The sequence below is a fragment of the Heterocephalus glaber genome, unplaced genomic scaffold (assembly GCF_053883595.1).
Source record: "Heterocephalus glaber isolate CG9 unplaced genomic scaffold, H.glaber_assembly_v1.0 deba00001472, whole genome shotgun sequence".
Taxonomy (NCBI): domain Eukaryota; kingdom Metazoa; phylum Chordata; class Mammalia; order Rodentia; family Bathyergidae; genus Heterocephalus; species Heterocephalus glaber.
Genome location: NW_028258315.1, coordinates 97836944 through 97857136, shown reverse-complemented (window position 1 = coordinate 97857136; position 20193 = coordinate 97836944). Strand labels below are relative to the sequence as shown.

The 20193-nt window shown below is 42.9% G+C and overlaps 1 protein-coding gene across 10 annotated transcripts in view; it reads left to right on the top strand.

Annotated features, from left to right (window-relative positions):
- The window catches only part of LOC101704569 (cadherin-related family member 3), an 87866-nt gene extending 68427 nt beyond the window's left edge, over positions 1–19439 (top strand). For 4 of the 10 annotated variants that reach the window (XM_087182522.1, XM_087182523.1, XM_087182518.1 and 1 more), the window contains 8 exons: positions 5739–5971; positions 9511–9682; positions 10891–11132; positions 12329–12528; positions 13430–13449; positions 13556–13620; positions 15155–15203; positions 18908–19439. In XM_087182522.1, the coding sequence (XP_087038648.1) occupies positions 5739–5971; positions 9511–9682; positions 10891–11132; positions 12329–12528; positions 13430–13449; positions 13556–13620; positions 15155–15203; positions 18908–19059 (1133 nt within the window). In that variant the 3' untranslated portion in view covers positions 19060–19439. Of the gene's footprint in view, positions 1–5738; positions 5972–9510; positions 9683–10890; positions 11133–12328; positions 12531–12973; positions 13450–13534; positions 13621–15154; positions 15204–15328; positions 15540–18907 lie in introns of those variants that run through there. The other 6 variants (XM_087182520.1, XR_002391437.2, XR_015439623.1 and 3 more) reach the window with 6 other exon arrangements.
- The last annotated feature ends 754 nt before the right edge of the window (positions 19440–20193 follow it).

The following is a 20193-nucleotide window of genomic DNA, read 5'->3' as shown; positions in this document are numbered from 1 at the left end:
AGCCTCTGTTCCAGCCGGTTCAGCGTTTCTGTTTTAACATTTACATCTTTAATCCATTTCAATTTTAGTTTAGTTCATGGTGTGAGATATAAGTCTAGTTTTAATCTTTGCCAAGTTGAAACCCAATTTTTTCCAGCACCATTTATTAAAGAGGCTATCTTTCCTCCAGTTAGGGTGTTTGGCTTCTTTGTCAAAGATGAGGTGGCAGGCCAGGGATTTAGCTCAGTGGTTCTGCCACCTGCCTCACAAGCCAAAGATCCTGAGTTCGATCCCAGGTACCAAAAAAAAAAAAAAAAAAAAAAGGAAAGATGAGGTGGCTGAGTGTGTCTGGAGTTGTTTCTGCATCTTCTAATTTGTTCCACTGGTCCTCAGGTCCGTTTCTTTGCCAGTACCATGCTGTTTTTATCACAGTTGCTTTGTAGTATAGTTTCAAGTTGGGGGTTGTAATAGCCCCTGCCATGTCTCTGTTACCTAGAATTGCTTTTGCTATCTGGGTCTCTTCTTGTTCCCAGTGAATTTTTGGATTGGTTTTTCAAGGTCTGTGAAGTATGCTCCTGGGATTTCAATTGGGATTTCATTGAATCTATATAGTAGTTTTGCAAGTGTGGCCATTTTCACTATGTTGATCCTGGGCCAGGGATTTAGCTCAGTGGTTTCGTTGCCTGCTGCGCAAGTGCAAGGACCAGAGTTTGATCCCTGGTACCAAAAAAAAAAAAAAAAAAAAAAAAATTGCTGGAAAGCACTATGTTGATCTTTCCTACCCAGGAGGAGGGGATGTCTTTCCATTTTCTGGTATCATCTTCAATCTCTTTTCAGAGTGCTATAGTTTTCAGAGAGGAGGTCTTTGATTTCTTTTGTTAGGTTGATTCCTAGGTATTTCAGTTTTTTGGATACTATTGTGAAAGGAATTGTTTGCCCAATTTCTCTCTCAGTGAGTCTCTTGTTCATGTACATGAAAGCTATTCTTTTTCTTTTTTTTGTGTTGACCTTGTATACAGTTACTCTACTGAGTTTGGTTATTAAGTCTAGAAGACTTTTGGTGGAGTTCTTGGGGTCTTCTATATAGAGTATCATGTAGTCTGCAAATAATGACAATTTGACTTCTTCATTTCCTATCTCTATTCATTTCTTTCTCTTGTCTAATTGCCATGGTTTCAAAAACTAGGAGTGGTGATAGTGGACATCCTTGTCTTGTTCTTGATTTTAGTATGAAGGATTTCAGTTTCTGACCATTTAGTATGATATTGGCTATTGGTTTTTCATAGATGGCTTTTATCAGATTGAGGTAGACACCATCTATTCCAATTTTTTGTAGGGTTTTTATCATAAATGCATGTTGGATTTTGCCAAATGCTTTTTCTGCATTTATTGAGATGATCATATGGTTTTTGTTTTTAGGTGTATTGATATAGTGTATTACATTGATTGATTTGCATATATTGAGCCATCCCTGCATCCCTGGGATGAATCCCTCTTGGTCAGGGCAAATGATCTTCTTCATTCTATTTGCTGGTGTTTTATTAAGGATTTTTTCATCTATGTTCATTAGTGAGATTGGCCTATAGTTCTCTTTTTCAGTTGGGTCTTTTTGGGGATCAAGGTGATGCTTGCTTCCAGGAATGGATTTGGGAGTATTGCTTCCCTTTTAATTTCATTGAAGTATTTAAACAGTAGTGGCAGTAGTTCCTCTCTAAATGTCTTATAGAATTTGGTAGTGAAGCCATCAGCACCTGGGCTTTTCTTAGTTGGTAAGTTTTTAATTACGTTTTCAATTTAATTGATTGATATTGGATTGTTTAGAATTTTTAGGTAATGTTCTTTCAACTTTGGTAATTTGCATGTATCTAGGAATCTGTCCATTTCTTCTGTGTTTTCCACCTTACTGGCATACAGGTTCTCAAAGTAGGTATTGATGATCCTCTGGATTTCTGCTGGGTCCATTGTAATTTCATCCTTTTCATTCCTAATTGCATGGATTTTGTCCTTTTCTTTCCTTTTTCTGATAAGCTTGGCTAAGGGTTTGTCAATTTTGTTTATTCTTTTGAAGAACCAACTCTTGGCTTCATTGATTTTTTGTATCGTTCTCTTAGTCGCCACTGTATTGGCTTCTGCTCTGATCTTATAATTTCCTCCCTTGTATGAGCTTTGGGGTTGTCCTGCTCTTGTTTTTCTAGAAGCTTGAGGTTCAGCATCAGGTTGTTTAATTGGGCTCGCTCTGTTTTCCTAATATGAATATTCACTGCTATGAATTTCCTTCATAAGACTGCTTTCATTGTGTCCTATAGATTCCAATATGTTGTACTGTCATTGTCATTTAACTGTAGGAACTGTCTGATTTCTTCAATTTCCTCTGTGACTCAGTGGTTATTCAGAAGTGTGTTGTTCAATTTCCACGTGTTTATGAAATTTTTTGAGTTTCTTTTGCTATGGATCTCCAATTTCATCGCACTATGGTCTGATAATATACAGGGGATAACTTCAATTCTTTTGCACTTACTTAAATATGTTTTATGAGCGAGTATGTGGTCTATTTTGGAGAACGATCCATGTGCAGCTGAAAAGAATGTGGATTCTGATTTTGTGGGGTGGATCACTCTGTAAACGTCTGTTAAGTTCATTTGTTCAAGAGTTTGATTGAGTTCTAGTATTTTGTTGCTTTTGTTTTGTCTAGTTGATCTATCTATTTGTGATAGTGAGGTATTGAGGTCTCCCACTACTATTGTATTAGTGCTTATATAATTTTTTATGTCCGTTAGTTTTTGTTTTATATAGTTGGGTGCACTAGTGTTTGGTGCATATATATTTATGATTGCCATCTCTTCCTTTTGGATTGTTCACTTTACAAGGATGTAGTATCCTTCTTTGTCTCTCTTTTTTGTTTTTTTTTTTTGGTACTGGGGATTGAACACGGGTCTTTGTGCTTGCAAGGCTGGTGGCAGAACCACTGAGCTAAATCCCCAGCCCCTGTCTCTCTTAATCAGTGTTGGTTTGAAATCCACTTGATCTGCAAAGAGAATTACTACTTCTGCTTTTTTTTATTTCCTGTCACATGGAGTATTGTTTTCCACCCTTTAACTTTCAGTCTATGAGTTTGTTTTTGAATTGAGTGTGTTTTTTGTATGCATTATATTGTTGGATCTTGCTTCTTGATCCACTCTGCCAGTCTATTTCTTTTGATTGGTGAATTGAGATCATTAATATTGATGGTTATAACTGATACGTATTGACTTATGCTTCTCATGACTTTTTCTTTTTGTTGGATTCTCCCCCTTTGCATTTAATTTCTTGTCATGTCCACTGGATGCATTTTACTGGACTTCCTGGGGTTGTGATCCTCATTGTCTTTTCCTAGGATATTGTCTAAAATTTTTTGGAGTGCTGGTTTGGCATTCATGAAGTTCCTGAGGTGCTCTTTGTCATGAAAGTATCTTATTTCTCCATCAGTTTTGAAAGTTAGTTTTGCAGGGTTCATCAATCTGGGTTGGAGGCTGTTTTCCTTTAGGGCTTGAAATACATCACTCCAAGCTCTTCTTGCCTTGAGGGTTTGCATTGAGAAGTCTGCTGTGATTCTGATGGGTTTTCCTTTGTATTTAATTTGTTTTTTCTCTCTCACTGCTTGTAGAATTTTGTTCTTCTGTTGGATTTCTGGAATCCTAACTATGATATGCCTATGTGTAGATTTTTTTTAATCAAGGCTAGTTGGAGTCCTATATGCCTCACTTATCTGTATGTCAAGTTCTTTTCCCCTGCTTGGGAAGTTTTCTACCATCACTGCTGTGAAGAGTTTTTTTATGTCAACTGCACTCTCTCCTGTTTCTTCATTGACTCCAATCAGTCTTATGTTATTCTTTTTTGCATTGTCTAGCAGCTGCTGGATTGATTTCTCATGGTCCCTACTATTTTAAAGAAATTTTTCTTTTCCTGGTCACTAACTGCAATCCTATCTTCTATATCTGAAATTTTGCCCTCACAGTGGCACATTCTGCTGCATAGATTTTTCAATGGAATTTTTAATCTCCTGGAAATCTGTTTGCATCTGTTTTATGGATTCCAATTGTTTCCTATTTTGCAATTCCATCATGTTCCTCAGGTCCTCTCTAGATTTATTAATCATGTCTTACACTATGGGCACAATCTCTGCTGTTATCTGAGAAATTATTTTTGATTTCTTTTTTTCCAGATCCTCTTTTGTTGCCAGTTTAGGGAGTCCAGGTGGTTAAGTATTACAGTGTTCCTTCTTGTTTCCCTTTGTGGTTGCTGTAGGTGATCTTGAAGTCTGGTTTTGAGGTTTGTTTATGTGTCCTCACATTTTGGGGGAGAGGGGGTGCTGCTAGTGCCTGTGAGGCCCACCTCCTCTGTGCTGGGAGTGGTGGTACATTGGCCAGGAAGCCTCCTCCTCTGTGCTGGGTGCAGTGGCACATCCTCATCTCTTTTCTAAAGGATTGTTTGTGGGTGCTACACAGGGTAATTATAGTGAGGAGACCTAAAATGTGGACTGAAAGCCTCAAGAAGAATGAAATTATGTCACTTGCAGGAAAATGTTAAGTGAAATAAAGCAGCTCAGAAAGTTATATATATCATGTTTTTCCTTATATGAGAAACCAAATAAATGAATGTATGAATGAATTAATGTATACGTACAGAAGAGTTTACAGGAAAATAGAGATGGGGAAGAGGATGAAAGCAAGAAAAGGGAGAGAGGGTAATGCAATAGGAAAAGATCAAGACATGTTGATTGCATATACAGATTTACGGAAATGAACATCACCATTCTATTAGTAATGTGCACTTATTAAAGTCAAGGTTCCATGTTTTAATCTCTAAGAAGAGTATTACAATTGTAGAATGCAAAAATAAATCCCTGCTAAATGTAAAATTATACAGTGAAAATAACTCACAAAGGAAAAAAGTGAGAAAGGAAGAATAAGCGGTGATACCCAGATGAAATGGAAAAAGCTAGACACAAATTCATGTCAGTGATTATATTAAATGTAAATGGATTGATTCACTAATAAAAAGAAACACACTGCAAATGCAAAATAAAGGAAATGTGGACAGCAGACACAAGTTTGAATCCTTATTCTTTCCCTATTGGCTCTGTGACCTTATCACTTGAAACCAATGGACTTTGTTTCTTTGTCTGTAAAGTGAAGTCATTAGCAGGACATGTATCATAAGACTTCGAGGCTATTCAATAGGAGAGTGTGTGTAAATAATAAATTCTTGTTGAGCACTTACCATCTACCAGGCAGTACTCTAAATGATTCCTATATTTTAACTTCCTCAGTTTGCATGACAACTCTGTATGGTAGATACTATTATTACTCCAGTCTAAAGAGTCTGGAGATGAGGGACACGAGGTCCAGAGGGGTTACACATGGTTCATGGAGGGACCTAGTGAGTGACAGGGATGAGGCTGGGAGCCTCAGCATGCTGATTTCACAGTGTGTACTGTGAGCCCTATCTGGTGCTAATATCAGCATAATGCTAAGATTAAGCTGAGTTTTTATTTTGAAGTTATTTTAAACATATCAACTCATGAACCGTGGTTTGCAGTGGCAGAGGACTCTTAGGTTTTTCTCCTGGACAGTTGAAATCTTTAAACACATTCTGTTGTCCTCCAGGCTTCTAGCTATCCCTTTGAGAAACTGTGATATTATTTCGAAAATGAATTCATGCTAAACTTTTTAGAGTGCTGTATCTGCAGAAGAATGAGCCTTATACAATGTTATTATCAGCTTTCTACAAAGTTGGAAGAGTGACTGCCACTGATGAAGACCACCCACCAAACTGTCTGACCTACAAAATTACCAATGGAGACATCGAGGCTGTACAAAAATTCTGGATTCATCCTCACTCTGGGATGATCGAACTCACCACACAGCCAGACTATGAGTCTGTGAAGCAATACAACCTCACCGTGGAAGCTGTGGACTGCGACAGAGTCCATCCACGCACAGCAGTGGCCACAGTGAGTGGAAAGTCTCAGGCTTTTGTAAAAAAAAGAGGTGGTCTAGTAAGTTCTAATGATTGCAGTAGGAAAGGTTGAACATTAACAACAGGAATGAAGACACTTAGGATTTTCTCTATTTCCCATACTTTCCATGTTTAGTTCCTCTTCACTCTAAACATTCAAGGGAGGAATATTATAATCGTTTCCATCCTACAGATGAGGCTGCTGGGACATGGAGCTTAAGTACCATCCCCGAGGTCACTCCTAAGGTTTATAGAACTGGACTCAAACACAGTCTGCCTGGTGCTGAAAAGTGATGTTCACACTAGAAGTAGTTTGGCATCAAAGTGAGGGAAAGTGTGGTCACCTTTAAATTATTTTCACAACGTGGAGGACTCTGGGAAGATGTCAGGAGTGAATTCTGGAGCATTTGTCAAGAGGGATGTGCTAGTAACGACTACGAGGTTTGGTCACTGAAGAAGAGATCAAGGTGGGGTTGAAGAATTATGAGGCCCCTGCTGCACGGAGCCCCCTGCTTCCTGCTTCTGGGTTATTAGGGTTTCTGAGTATGGCAATGAGAGGACAGCACCAGACCCAGTCACATTAACAATGACAATGACATATTCACGGGGACTGAGTTAAGTCATGAGGCTGGAGTCATGTGTCTTGGGATGATACCCAGGAGAGCAATCTTTATGCAATGGTACCTGTGGCAGTTTTTCCCGTAGACGTTTATGAACTCCCAAAATAGTATAGGATGATGCCACTTGCTATTATCATTCACTTACTACAAATGAGAAGAGAGGGAAGAAGAATTAATGAAACAGCAAAAAAGTTCGAACAACTCTGTGCTTACAAAAGAATTTGCCTAAAGATAAAGCAGGACCTTGTTCATTCTGTCTCCCCTTTAATAAGTATTTATGGGGTTTTAAAATATAACATCTTGGGTTACAAAGCAGTGGAAGACACTGTATATCCTTTCAGGGAGCTTACATTTTTTCCACATGAAAAATTTCATGGCATAGGGTGCACACCAAACCGATGACAAGGGGAACTCAGCGATCAAGTTCAGAAAGGGGAGCTGGGTCCTCAGTGCCCTCAGTCACCACCGCCACCACCCACTCTGTATCGAGAGCTAGTGGAGGCCAGGGGCGATGAGGTGACCCTCGTTAGCTCATTTTGTCCTCAGTCCCTTTCTGGAAGGGGGTTTCTGAAACTCTTTGTCCCACATGAAGGATTCTATTCCCGAGGGTTAGAAGTGAGTACTGTAACTTATCCGAGGTTGCTTTGCTCAAAGAGGTCGGACTAAGTCTGGACCTTGATCACTATCATGCGCCCCAAATCCCCCCTCCATCCCCGCAGCATATTCTGTCATCTCTGCCTTCAGCATACACCCCAGGCCTGCCCTTGCCTTCCCACCAGCTCCTAGAACTCTGGCCCCTCGCCTGGTCATGAGCAGCAGGCTTATAACTGGGCTCCTGGTCTTGACTGGTGCCTCCTGCAGGCTACTGTTGGCAGAGGAGCTGCAGTGGCCCCTTAGAAAGACGCATCACCCCCTCAAACCTCTCCCTCCGCTTCCATCACACCCAGCAAGGCTGCAATGTCATTTCCAGGGTCTGTGGTGCCTGCGTGCTCTGGGTGCTGGAGACCCTTCATCTTTACCTCAGCCCAGAGCACAAGCTCCTCCCCACTTCTCTCACTCGCCAGCACTCTAGTGCTTGTTCATGGCTCACACAACCACTTCAGTAACATCTCTGCCCAATGAAACCTGTTGGCCAGGGCTCTTTATGCTTGGTAATGCTGGAAGCCTCAGGCAATCCATTTGCTTATCAGTAGGGGAACGGATAAGTAAAATACAATAGGTGCCTACTAGGGAATGCTAGGAATCAGGAAGCAATAGCAAGCTGGGGATCGTGGCGCATACCTATAATTCCCACTACTCAGGGGGCTGAGGCAGGAGGGTCACAAGTTTGAGTTCAGGAATTTAATGAGATCCTGCCTAAAAAAGGGGGGGAATGTTGGGCATGTAGCTTAGCAGTAGAGTGCTTGCCTATCATGAGCGACGCCCTGGGATCGGTCCCCAGGACTGTAAAACAAACAAATAAACAAAGAGCAAACAAGTTCTGCAAACATGAAGCAAACATGTAGGGCACTGTGTGAGAAAATTTGGAAACAGGAAGGATTTGTGGTGCAATATCATTTATTCAGATCAGAATTATATTGCCCCCCACTGCATGTCTGTAAGAATACATAATTGCTTAGGGGCACTTATCAAATAGAGGCGGGCAGAGGGAAAATAGGGGAGTAAGTCTGAAAAAAGACCTCTGAACACTGGCAAAGTAGTCCTTATCAGCTGGTCTCTATGCCCTTAACTGCATAGCAGCAGTAAGCATCAGATACAGCCTCAGTAACCTGTCAATGGTTACTGCTGTGCCTCCATCACAAAAGTACAGATTGTAATAGGTTAGGGTCTTTGTTCACAGCACTACTGTAGCACCTGTGTCTCAGTCAGTGCTGAGCACATAATAAATGTTCAATAAACACCCAGTGAATGAATGAATTTGTCCTGCCCACTGCTCCTAGGAAGGTAGGGATTAGGATTAGGATATTTTTGTGGTTGAGTAAAGCAGGGTTGAATCACTTGTTCCAAACACAGGAGCTAACTGCTGCAAGACCCGGCTTGAATGAAGATTTCTGTTCCAAGTCTGAGCACAGTGCTGTTTCCATTACATCAAAGAAATCACCCCAAAATCCACCTACTTCTCTTGTACAGCTACCTCACGTATCAAAAGAACACAAAGTGGTATCAGTCTGTTAAAGTAGCATTGAAAGATTGAACAACCCCCCACAATTTAGCTGCGTTGTTGAAACAGTACAGAAAACACTTTTAAAAAGAGAATTCTTGCAAATGTAGGCACACCAGGGACTCTGACTGTCGCTGAGGAAGCTGCCAGTCACCTGGGAGGTGGGCAGATGACCTTTCTGCGCATTCAGCCACTGACATTTAAAAATCCTTGATATTTTTATCTTCTGTGTAATCATAGTTTGTAGTATTTTAATTAAGAAAATGTTGATAACAGCACCTAATTTAGGACAGATCATACTTTCAAGTAATCATATTGTTACCAAAAATATATATATTTCACTTGAGAGAATGGCGAAGAGGAGCCCCTTATTTAAGAAGGGGGACACATGCTCAGGATGTGCTTGCATTCAGTGTAAATATTTAAAGTGTTAGGGGCATCAGTCTTCAGCACTCCTTCTGTTATCATTTGCATGATTTGTGAGCTTTCCAGAGGCTCATCTAACAAACGAGCCCAAAGCTCTCCCTAATGGCCACCCTGAATGTCAAGTTGGCCAGGAATAATAAGCCACGGGCTCACTGACTGACAGCCAGCATCCAAATTTGCAGGAACAGCTCTGCAAACTGAAAGTCCTGGACTGAAAGTCATTTAGTGATTCTAAATGCTCGGTCCCTACCCGGATGCTGCTTTCTGATTTTGTGTATGAACAGCAGATGATGTGCACGTGACGCCTCTCCTTCCTCCTTGTGACAGGTCACGGTTGACATTGAGGATGAGAATGACGAAGCACCTGTCTGTGTGCCCTCTCTTTTCAAGGGAGTCATTTCCAACAATGTTGCTGCTGGGACAAACGTCAATGGCTTCAAACTAAGCTGTCACGACAGAGATTCGCAGGATTTCGAAATGCGCTTTGAGATAGCTTCTGGTGGATGATTTTATTTCTTTTAATCAAAGCATGTGTCAACTTGCTGTTAGTTGTGCTGTGTTAGACATGGTGTATAACCCTACAAATGGCTTTGTTTATAAAGGTTAAACTATTTCATATCTATAGAATGAAGTTTCCTCAAGGCGAAGCATCTTTTTCACTATTGCATATCCAATTTAATTCCTGATCTAATGGAAGTGTCTATGGCTTCACAAATATTTTCAACACCAGATTTTGGACTTGCCTAAGAAATATACTACTAAATAAAAGTCGCACTGCAAGTCTGAGTCTGCTGTCCATGGTGTTGACCAAAAGTTGCAACCACCTTTTTGCCTGATGATACTGATAGAAGTTCTCTAGGGTAGATGATTTGACACTGCTACTGTTGGGTTGACACAGAGCTGTATCAGTATCTTATCCTGTGTGGAAGGCATTTATTGGAGGCCAACTGTGTACCAGGCACTGTGTTAGGAAATAGATACACAGAAGCATCTAACACAGACATGGATTTTACCTGTGGCACTCGTTGCTTGTTGAACTAGTAATAAGATCAATAATTATAAGATGATAAACTATGCTAAGAAGCCACTGGGTGTGAGATAGCATTAAAAGGAGGCCTATTTAAAATAGGGAAGTCAAATTTGTCATCATCTATCTGAAAGATAGATGGGAGCCTGGAATCAATAGGCACATCGTTAATTACTTATGAGGACTAGTTGGATATTTGTTTCCCTTGCTGGACGAAGAGCTCCAAGAAGAAAGGTAGTGCCTGAATCTTATTTGCAACAATATGTATAGGCCATGGAGAGGACCTGAACTTAGGAGGGGCTTAATTGGCACCATGTTCAGCCTGGCTCACTTGATACTGATCTAGACCAAGCTGAGGGTGAAAGTCGCAGTGCTCTGAGCAGAAGATAAGGGAAGAGGAAGCAATTAGGCAAAATAAGTAGGAAACAGTGTGAGCTTCGCTGGCCACACGTGGGGATATGACTGGTGGTTTTAACCTTTAAAACATGTTTTTCCTAACCAGTTATATTTATTGCTTATTTTATCTGTTTGATTAGAAGCCTTGTATAGAAACGGGAATTCAGAGCACAACAGACATCTTGCTTACACCTGCTGTGTTATAACAGCAGATTAAGACAGTTTGAGCGCATCATTCACTGTATCTTAAAATAATTCTAATTTTTCTATTATTCTTTTTAAAGGAAATGAGAACCATCATTTTGGATTTGACCCAACTCAAGGTTCAAATACTCCAAAATTAATTGTGAAGAATCCTTTTAACTTTGAACCTGGAGCTGAACGGCTGCGGCAGTACCACCTCGTGGTGCATATAGTGGATGACAATCTCAAACACGGCAGGACCACCAAGCCCAGGACGGGCACTGCTGCTATAGATATTTACGTGATCAGAGCTCCTACGCCATCCCCTCCAACCAGCTCTGAAGTAAAGAGTTACGGAATTTAATTTGGTTCTCTGTGTGGGAAATACTCTATTGTCAATCTGAGCTTCGTCTAGAAAGGCTTACAGTAAGATGGGGCAGCAGCCTACCCATATGCCTTTCCTCTGGGCCATAACCTGTCCAGCCCTGGGCGGCATATTACAGTGGACATAAGCTTTGAGTGGGAGCGAATTTGGGCTAATTGTATGTCATACATAGAAAATCCTTAAGAAGCTAATTATATCTGAATTTTCTGAAAGTCCCGCCCATGAGAAGGGCCCATTACTCAATGAGTTCTGTCAATTAAAAATGTCTACAAATTGGCACCTTTGTCTAGTAGCCATGCCCTTCATACTAATGGGCACCTATGGTGTGCCAGGCCTTGTACTGTATGCCTTATATTCATGATTTCATCTAATCTTCAGTTCAAACCTGTGAAGTTTAGCAAACCCATTAGTATTTTATTTTTTAAAAAATCAATATGCAAAGCCTCAGCAGAATTCCAGAACGGCTCCTGAGTCACCCAAGGGTGAAGTGTGTTCAGCAGGCCTTATGCTGTATTTTATTGTCTTCTATCTTTTCTCTTGTTTTTTTTTGGCGGTGGGGCGGGGAGCGGGGGGAGTTGGAGATGGGGATCTCGCTATGTAATTGAGGCTGGCCTTGAATTCACTATGTAGGCCAGCCTCAAGCTCGAGGCAATCCTCCTGCCTCAGCCTCTCAAGTGCTGGGTTCACAGCACCCCCAACTCTTCTATCTTTTGAAATAGAAGCTTTTTTAAAAAATTGGTTGAAAATCTTTTTGTTAGAATATTTAATTTTCAGGAACACACTGTTCTCTCAAGCTGCACAGAAGAGTTAATTAAGTATAGAATAAATAAGAGGACTGTGAAAGCTAAAATGACCTCAGTCACCATCTAGTTCAGACCTTGATTTATGAATGAGAAAACTGAAGGCAAAGAAGAGAAACGGTTCGTTTGGGATCACAGAGCGCTCACTGCACACAGCTCAGTCTTTATACTCTTAACCCGGTGGCTCTCTGTGTTAGTGTCTTTCTGCATCACCTGCCGCGTTTAAAGTGCACGGCTAAGGCAGTGCCCCCTGTCTGTGTAGGACCCTGGCCAGTACCGACATTACTGTGCGTAAACACTTGCTCTACAGAAACGTGGACTAATCCTCTGTTTGCTCTGAAACAATTTTCCCAGCAGAGAAAAGGCCTGACCATCGTGTACACAGCAGTCAACACGTATAGATCCGGTGCCTGGTACATCCCTTTCACCTTCACGCTGTTGGCTGTTTTCTGTGTTGGGCTCGTTTCCTGGCTGTGCTTCCTGCTTTGGAGGTATGGAAACATCATGGAGTGCTGTCAGGTCATGGCCAAGAGCGTCTCCAAGCCCATGCCCAGGTGTGTGATTTTCTTTCTAAGCTTTTGGTGTAAAGACTTAAAATCAACTGAGGTTTGGGATTTCAACTCTGTGGGCCTCTGAGTTTGGTTTTCAAGGAGCAGAGGGAAGTATTGGAGATCAAAACCCAGTGGTGTCTTTCACCAATGACCCCACTCCTACTCTACTCCAAAAACGTTTGGGAGCGTTCTTTCAAAAAAAAGTAACAGCATATTGTTGAATTATACTGTAAAGCATCTGTGCCAGACTTCCCATAGGAAGAAGTTTTAAACTTTAAAGAAAACTTGTTTAAATTAGTCTGTGTTTGCGGTACATAATGAGCACGCTCCTTGTGGGGAGTTGGTGCATGCGCACAAGACCTCCTAGTGCCTCCTTTTTCCCTCCCTTCCCCCCTCCCATTTCTGATCCCCTCCCCTTTTGCAAAAGATCTGTCTCCTTGTTAAACAGACAAATCTGTGAGCAAACAAGCAACCAACTCCTCGTCTTATCTTGATGCAAGATGTTTCACGGACGGACGGGTGTTTGACAGCCACTGGGCAGCAGCGCAGGGACTAGGAACGAGTCAGGTGACCTTTCTGCGCACTGAGACCGGAAGTAAGGCCAGAGGGACGGACGGGATCTTCAGCTGCTTCCGTCACCACCCAGGAAGAGCAAAGAGCATCAGGACTTCAAAAGGAGCCTTGGAATTGAACTTTTATTAATTAAGCAGAATTTATTTGTGCACAGAGAAGAGGGTCGCGGTGGTTAATGAGGCTGTTTCGTAATTTCCCAGACAACATTTCTTTTTGTCCTGGCTCAGAAAGGTGTTATAATAGTCACATGCTGAGTACTGAATGAGGTCCTGTTTGAAACGTGTTTTACCTTAATGAAGCTAATATTTTGTCCAATTTTCTTTTCATACAGAGAAATGAAATATATTGCAGGTAAGATACAGATTATCACGACATGATTATGCTTGAGTTGTGTGATTTTTGAAGAAATGCCACTAGACATCTAGATATCTGACAGTAATGATTTACTTTTGAACAGGAGGTAGAGATCAAAAAGAAAAAGCTGTCACAGGAAGCCGCAGTAAAAAATTCGAAGTCTTAACAGTAAGTGCATTTTGTGGTCCCCCCTGTAATTTATTCTTGTAATTGCTGAACAGTGACAATTTCTTCTATATAAACCTACCTACCCAACCATCATACATAGGAAATAAAATTATTTCAATTTGTCTGTTTCTGCTGAGTTTGTATGCATTACAAAGTTGGAATTTCAGACCCAATCTTAGGATTTGGCCAGGTCAAAATGTGCCTCAAACACATATACATGCAGCAAAGATAGCTAGGCAAATGGAAATCCAACATTTTCACCTTTAACTTTTTGGTACCGGGGATCGAACTCGGGTCCTTGCGCTTGCAAGGCAGGAGGCAGAACCACTGAGCTAAATCCCCGGCCCCTCACCATGAGTTAAAAGCAAAAGCCCTATTTGAAAATGAATGATGTGTGTTGTAGACCCGAATCGGTTCTTTGGTTTTGGAGTTTTCAGCAGGTGGTAAATCTGTACCCTTGTGTGCGCAAGTCATGGTCAAGTCTGCGCGAATGGAACAGAACACGCATGTGGGGGCTGGGGCTAGGAAACCAGACACAGCGTGGGCCGGGGGCATCTCCAGTGCCTCTCAGTGTCTCCGCTCCTGCCTCCCACGTGGCAAGAACAGCTCTGCCCACGTCCTCACCGAGCGAGGCAGGGTCTCGAGCCCGTTCTCTTTCCAAGCTTCCGTCCCCTGCCTCTGCCTCGGGACCGAGGTCACCTCGCCCGCCCGCCCGCCTCGTGTGTTACTTTGCCAGGGCTGCCATCGCAAAGTGCCAGACCAGGCGGCTTAAGGGACAGGAATTTATTTCGCACAGTCCTGGTGGCTACAAGTTCACGTTGAAGGCGTCGGCAGTGTGGTCTCCTCTGAGGCCTCTCTCCTTGCGGGGCCTTGGTCACTTCTTGCTGCGGCCTCCCGCGGTCTGTGAGAGGGACTGGCGTTGTCAGCGCCTCAGTCGCCTCTTCTCAGAAGAACACAGGCCCGCTCACGTGACATCTTACTTTATTAACTCTTTAAAGCCTCGATCTCCCAAGTGTGACGTTCTGAGGCGCTGGTGGCTGGAACTTCGGCCTACGAAATTAGGGGGGAGGGCGCGGTCTACCACTGATGCCGAGTCTTTCAGAGGCGAGGGCCAAACCGCAACCCCAAACCCACTGTTCATCACAAAGCACCAACACTGCAGTTAAACCTGGACACTAAGGCTGCACTTTAGAGAAGACAACTCATACATTAACATCTTTTGTCTTGAAAGAAAAACAAGTAACACACTGTAGTGGTGATGCCATAGGTTCAGTCACTGTTGTGGCACCTCTCAGGTAGGACAAGGGACCTCACGACAAAATAAGGCCCCAGAGGCCATGGAGCCCAATGGAGTGGGGCAGGGGTGGCAGGAGATGAGAGCAGCAGGGAGTTTTGGTCCCGAGGCTGCCGGCCCTCTGTAGATGAGAGATGAAGTAATTTAAAAAAACTCAACTGATCCAATATAAAACACTTGTCAAAGGTAATTTTACCAAGCTGCTTTGATTGCTAACACACAGTGTGTGCTTTTCCAAAGGAAACCATTGTGTACGAGACCGTGTTTGATGGAGAAGCCATTGACCCAGGTATGGTGCTTAATTATCTTTCTTTTGAGCCCATTCTGCCTATTTGGATGCTAGAACTATATAAATAAATCGCTTGTTCTTACACTTTGGAAAATGGGACTCTGTCCTAAGGCAAATCATTTTAGGGCCAGGCAGGTAAAATTAATGACTACAAGGGACCAGATAAAACAGTGCATCGAATCACCAAGGGCAACTGTCGCTGGGGTGGAGCACTATCACTCAGCTCCTGGCATCCCTTCTGTGTGGGAAGCAGGCCTGGAGTTGCCAGAACCCAGTGCTTCAGGAGGAGCTGGACATTCATGCTGTTGCATGAAATCTGCCTGGATTTAAATGCAGGTAACTACTTTAATTAAACTCCCTTTTACAGACCAAATTAGTCCCTCCCATTATATATTAGCGTGCACCCAGCTATCATAGGACTCACTAGCGTAGAACAACAGCTATTTTACTGTAGCTTACTCTGTGTGCATCAAGAATTTGAAAAACTGTCACCTGGGCAATCTTTCCTTTACATGCCATCGATAGCAGGGTCCGTCAGAGGCATCAGCTGGTGGCCGGTGTGAATCAGAGGTTGAAATCCGTGGCCCTCAGCCCCGATGTCACGGTTGGGCTCAGCTGGAGTGCACTTCCTTGTAACCACGCGGGACCTGAGCACATTCCCTGAGGAGAAGCCAGGACCTCAGCTCACACCCGCTGCAGGATGAGTTGCAGGCTCCCCGACTGATGTCACAGAAAAGCATTTCAGGATGCATCCATGAGAGGCAGGATAGGTTTATCAAGTGTAATTAGGGAAGAACACGCAGAAAGTGGGGTGCAGCCCCTTGAGGGATCAGGCATGTTGTGTTAGAGTAGCTGTGGGTTTTCCTGTGGTCTTGGGGGGCCTTCAGGATGGGTGATCTAGGGAATGCATTCCTGCCGTGGGTCACAGTACCCATGTTGGTGGGCTGTGTTAATTATTTGCAAGCATTTGAAGCTGAGCGATGTGCTTTCCATTTAGTGCTATTTCCTGCAGGGTGGAAGTCTGTTGGATTTGTGAACCTATAGTATCAAAGGAAAAGTACTGGTGAAAATTCTGGGCACAATTTGTAGTCTTCTTGTATCTTTAAGGCCCTTAGAAATTTTTTGGAGTGAGCTTCCTGGAAGGGAAAAGGTCCTCTAACCCGGGATACCTTTCTATCCTGCAGCTGCAGTTTCTCTTAAAGTGTAAGTTTTAAACTACCATTTCCTTGTCCCCTGCTTAATATTTCTTCTCCACGATTTCGCTGGTCTCCATGTGATATAGTGGCCTTGTACCAGGTTAGCTGGGCACCGCACATGGCAGCTTGGGTCTCCTAGGGAGAGTTTCGAGAGACAGGAAGGAGAGGTTGTAGGATTTTGAGGCCTGGAAACTGAATGACATTACTTGTGCCACATGTGTGCTGTGGTTAAAGTCATCAGAATCTACCCAGATTCCAAGCAAGGAGCATACAACTAACCTCTCAAAAAATCAAACCCAAAGAAATCTACAAGCCAGGTGGGTCATGGATTTGGAAACTTTATTCTAAGATGTATCTGTTATAAACTCCAAAATTGCAGACTAGATCACATCTGCATTTGGTAAAACATGTCACGAGGTTTTCTTTTTTTCAATGAATGCATTGCTTAATGACAAAGGGAAAAATAGAAAAGTGCCAGAAGTTTTGGAAAAGCCCCAGAGGTGACATCAGAAGGTGAAGGGTGGGAGTTTCGATACAGCCACTGTCTCTCCCTGTGAACCTGGACAAAGAATTTAACTCGAGTTTCCCCTCTTCCAGCTGAAAAGCTGAGTGTAAGGCTATGGATTTTCTCTGCTTCACAGGGGTGATTGTGAACTTTCAACATGACTGTGATAAATATAAAAGTCACTTTGTGAAATGTCACGCGACGAGGGGTTTGCATCACAAAATACTCACTGGCGCCGTAATTGCGTGTGGCACTTTCACTTGATTCCAGACACGTTTGGCTATCAGGCCATGAGGTCACTGATGCTTTGGTACTGATTCCCAAGTGCTCCCCCTAGGATGTCACCCCTGTAAGGATGTTTTGTTAAATTAACAGCATAGTACTCATGTTGTAATGGGATCTGTGTTAAATCGTCTCCTGTGAGCTTCCCTTCCCGGGAATTCAGTGAAAGTGTATGTGGACACTGCAGTGCTCCCCTATGCCTTAGGGCCCCTGTGTTCCTACAACGGGAGGACTGTGATTGTCCTGTGCTGTGGACGCAGAGCCAGGGGCTCACAGGGCCAGCGTCACATGGCTCTTTCTTCCCCGAGAAAGAGAAGAGAAGACGGGGTGGAACTCTGCAAAACAGACCGAGTCCTAATGGGGGAGGACAAAGCAGACCGGAGGAAGTGGTTAGGGTCCTGGCTTCCAGCGCCGGGCACCCACTGTGGCGGAGCGCCTCGGCCAGGCCTCCGGGCAGGGACGGCAGAGCAGCCTGCGACACACCGCTGGGCCCACTTCTTGTCTCTTTTTACCTTCACTATTAGTGGAAGTAATTAAAGTTACTGTTTGCCATTTCTTGTTTCCCTCTAAAATTAGAAAAAGTGTATTTTACAAACACTGATTTAGTACGTACCGTGTACTGGCTTGTTATAAGCACTTTATAGTTATTGACCTATTTGATTCTTATTATATTTAATATATATAACATAAAATTGTGCTTTGAGCTTTATTTTAAAATGTGCTCTCTGGCACTCGGCGCGTTGGTATTGCTGTGGCAGTGTGACCAGAGTTCCTGTCCGGGCTCTCTCGCTCCCCACCGGCCCTCTGCCTCTGCCTCTGACTACCCAGGCACTTCCTACAGGAGCCTACAGGTTCACCCGATGTTTGTCCATGCGTGACACCCAAGCTACAAGCGTCAGAATCTCCTTCCATTTGAAGGCCCAATAGCATCCCTTTTTATGTATGCCTCACATTTCATTAGCTCTTCTTCCACCTGCAGACCTTTGTGTGCCTCTCCTCTTTTTACTGATTATACTGCTACTATGTATATCCTATTTAATTTTTCTTTCGGTACCGGGAATCAAACTCAGGACCTTGTTTGGCATCACTGAGCTACATCCCTGGCCCTACCCTATTTAATTTTAACAGTGTTTTCCTTGCACATTGAAAGAGTCTATAGATAAATATGCACTTGCAGAATTATTGCACGATATTTTTAGGTTATTTCTAACATCAAACCATAGCAAATATTTATTAAATTCTTAGTATGGTCAAAATGCTTTCACATGAAATTTTCCTTCTCACAACCATTTACGAGGTGCTCTCTTATTATTACCCTCATTCTATGAGAAAACTGAGAGAGACAGTATATTTCCCCCCGAATCATAGTTGAGTAAGAGGAAAAGCAGGATTAGCATCCAGGCAGTCTGCTACTTACAGCTTATTACTGTTATTCTTGGCCTCTCTTGCCAGTGAATGGCCTGGTAAAACCTGGTGCATTACCAATGACTCAGCTCTAGGTTCTTCCATTAACAAAATAAACAAAACAAAACCCCCAAGCACAGCTGTATGTGATTTGATAAAGGTGAAGCTCCTGCAGGTACTCTCTGCTGATTCAGGGCTTGGCCAACCCTCCTGGTCTTCGGTTTCCTCAGTGCCAAGGATATGGATATAAATTTGGCTATGTATATGGACGAGCGCTTTACAGTTCATTGTAACTCGCTGGTCTGTTTCCCTTTCAGTGTCTGGCAATGTGTACGAATACAACAGCAGAACGGGAGCCAGAAAGTGGAAGAAGCCCCCCAGGCCCCAGGAGGAGGCCCTGGCAAGCACAGGCTCCCTCCCTGAGGTGCACCCTCCCAAAGACTGGGCCTCCTTCAAGATTCCTGTGTGAGGGTGGCACTTCCCAGCATTGCTGGATTCTGTGTCTGTGGCTGACTCGGGCAGTTCCTACCCCACTTTCTAAAGTCAAAGCTTAGACGTGCGGGCCAGCCGCCGTGTGTGTAGCCCTGCGTGTAGTCTTCCAGCTCAGCATTCCAGCAGAGGGGAGCTGGTGTGCGAACTCTGAGTCTCCGGGGTTTTGCTGAAAACTAGAGGCCGCACTGCACCTTCGCTGACTTGCTTTGCCCAGTGCACCGTGGGCTGCCTTACATCAGAGACTTATTTCCCTTTGCTCGTTGCTGGCGGCCCAGCGTGTGTCAGCAAAGAGTGGGGCCTCCAGGCTTGCTTGGTGAATAAATGAATTTGAGTACATGACTCTTTTTTTATTCATTAAGTTTACTGGTACATTTTAGGTATAAACTATGCTGACATTCTTCACTGGGAATTTGTACCTTTACATGATGTATCTTGGTTCTTATTATTTCCCTATTCCCCTGCCCTCCCTTCAACCCCTCCAGTCCTCCCTATTTACCAAGATTTTGTTCCTATTTTTCCATTTTCTCATATTAATCCCATTCCGTTCTATCCTTTCCCCTAGCCCTCCCACTTCCTTCCCCTTTGCCCCTTTTCTTCCTATTTCACATTACCTATTATACATTTTAGTCCTTATTTACACTTTCAGTTTCTCACACTAGAGAAACTATTTGGTATTTATACATGTGTGTCCTATTTATTTCACTTAAGAGTATCACCTCAATGTGCATCCATTAGCAATAAATGTCTCTAGGTTCTCATTCTTTATGGCTGAGTAGTACTCCATTTTATAGAAAAACCACATCTTCTTTATCCAGTTTCCAGTCGATGGGCACTTGGCCTGTTTCCAAGCTCTAGCTATTACAAACTGTGCTGCTATAAACATAGGTGCACATATATCACTGTGGTATGATTCTTTTAATCCTTTGGGGAAGATTCCCAGTAGGGGAATAGCTGGGAATAAAAAATAAAAGAATGAAATGATCAAATGAATGTCCTTTAACAGGTGATATGCATTTCTAAATGGCTCAAAGCATGGCCATTTGCTAGAAATTGTATTAGAGTTGCTCTCTAAGGAGCCTAACTCTGGGGTCATGATTTATTCCTTCTTTCA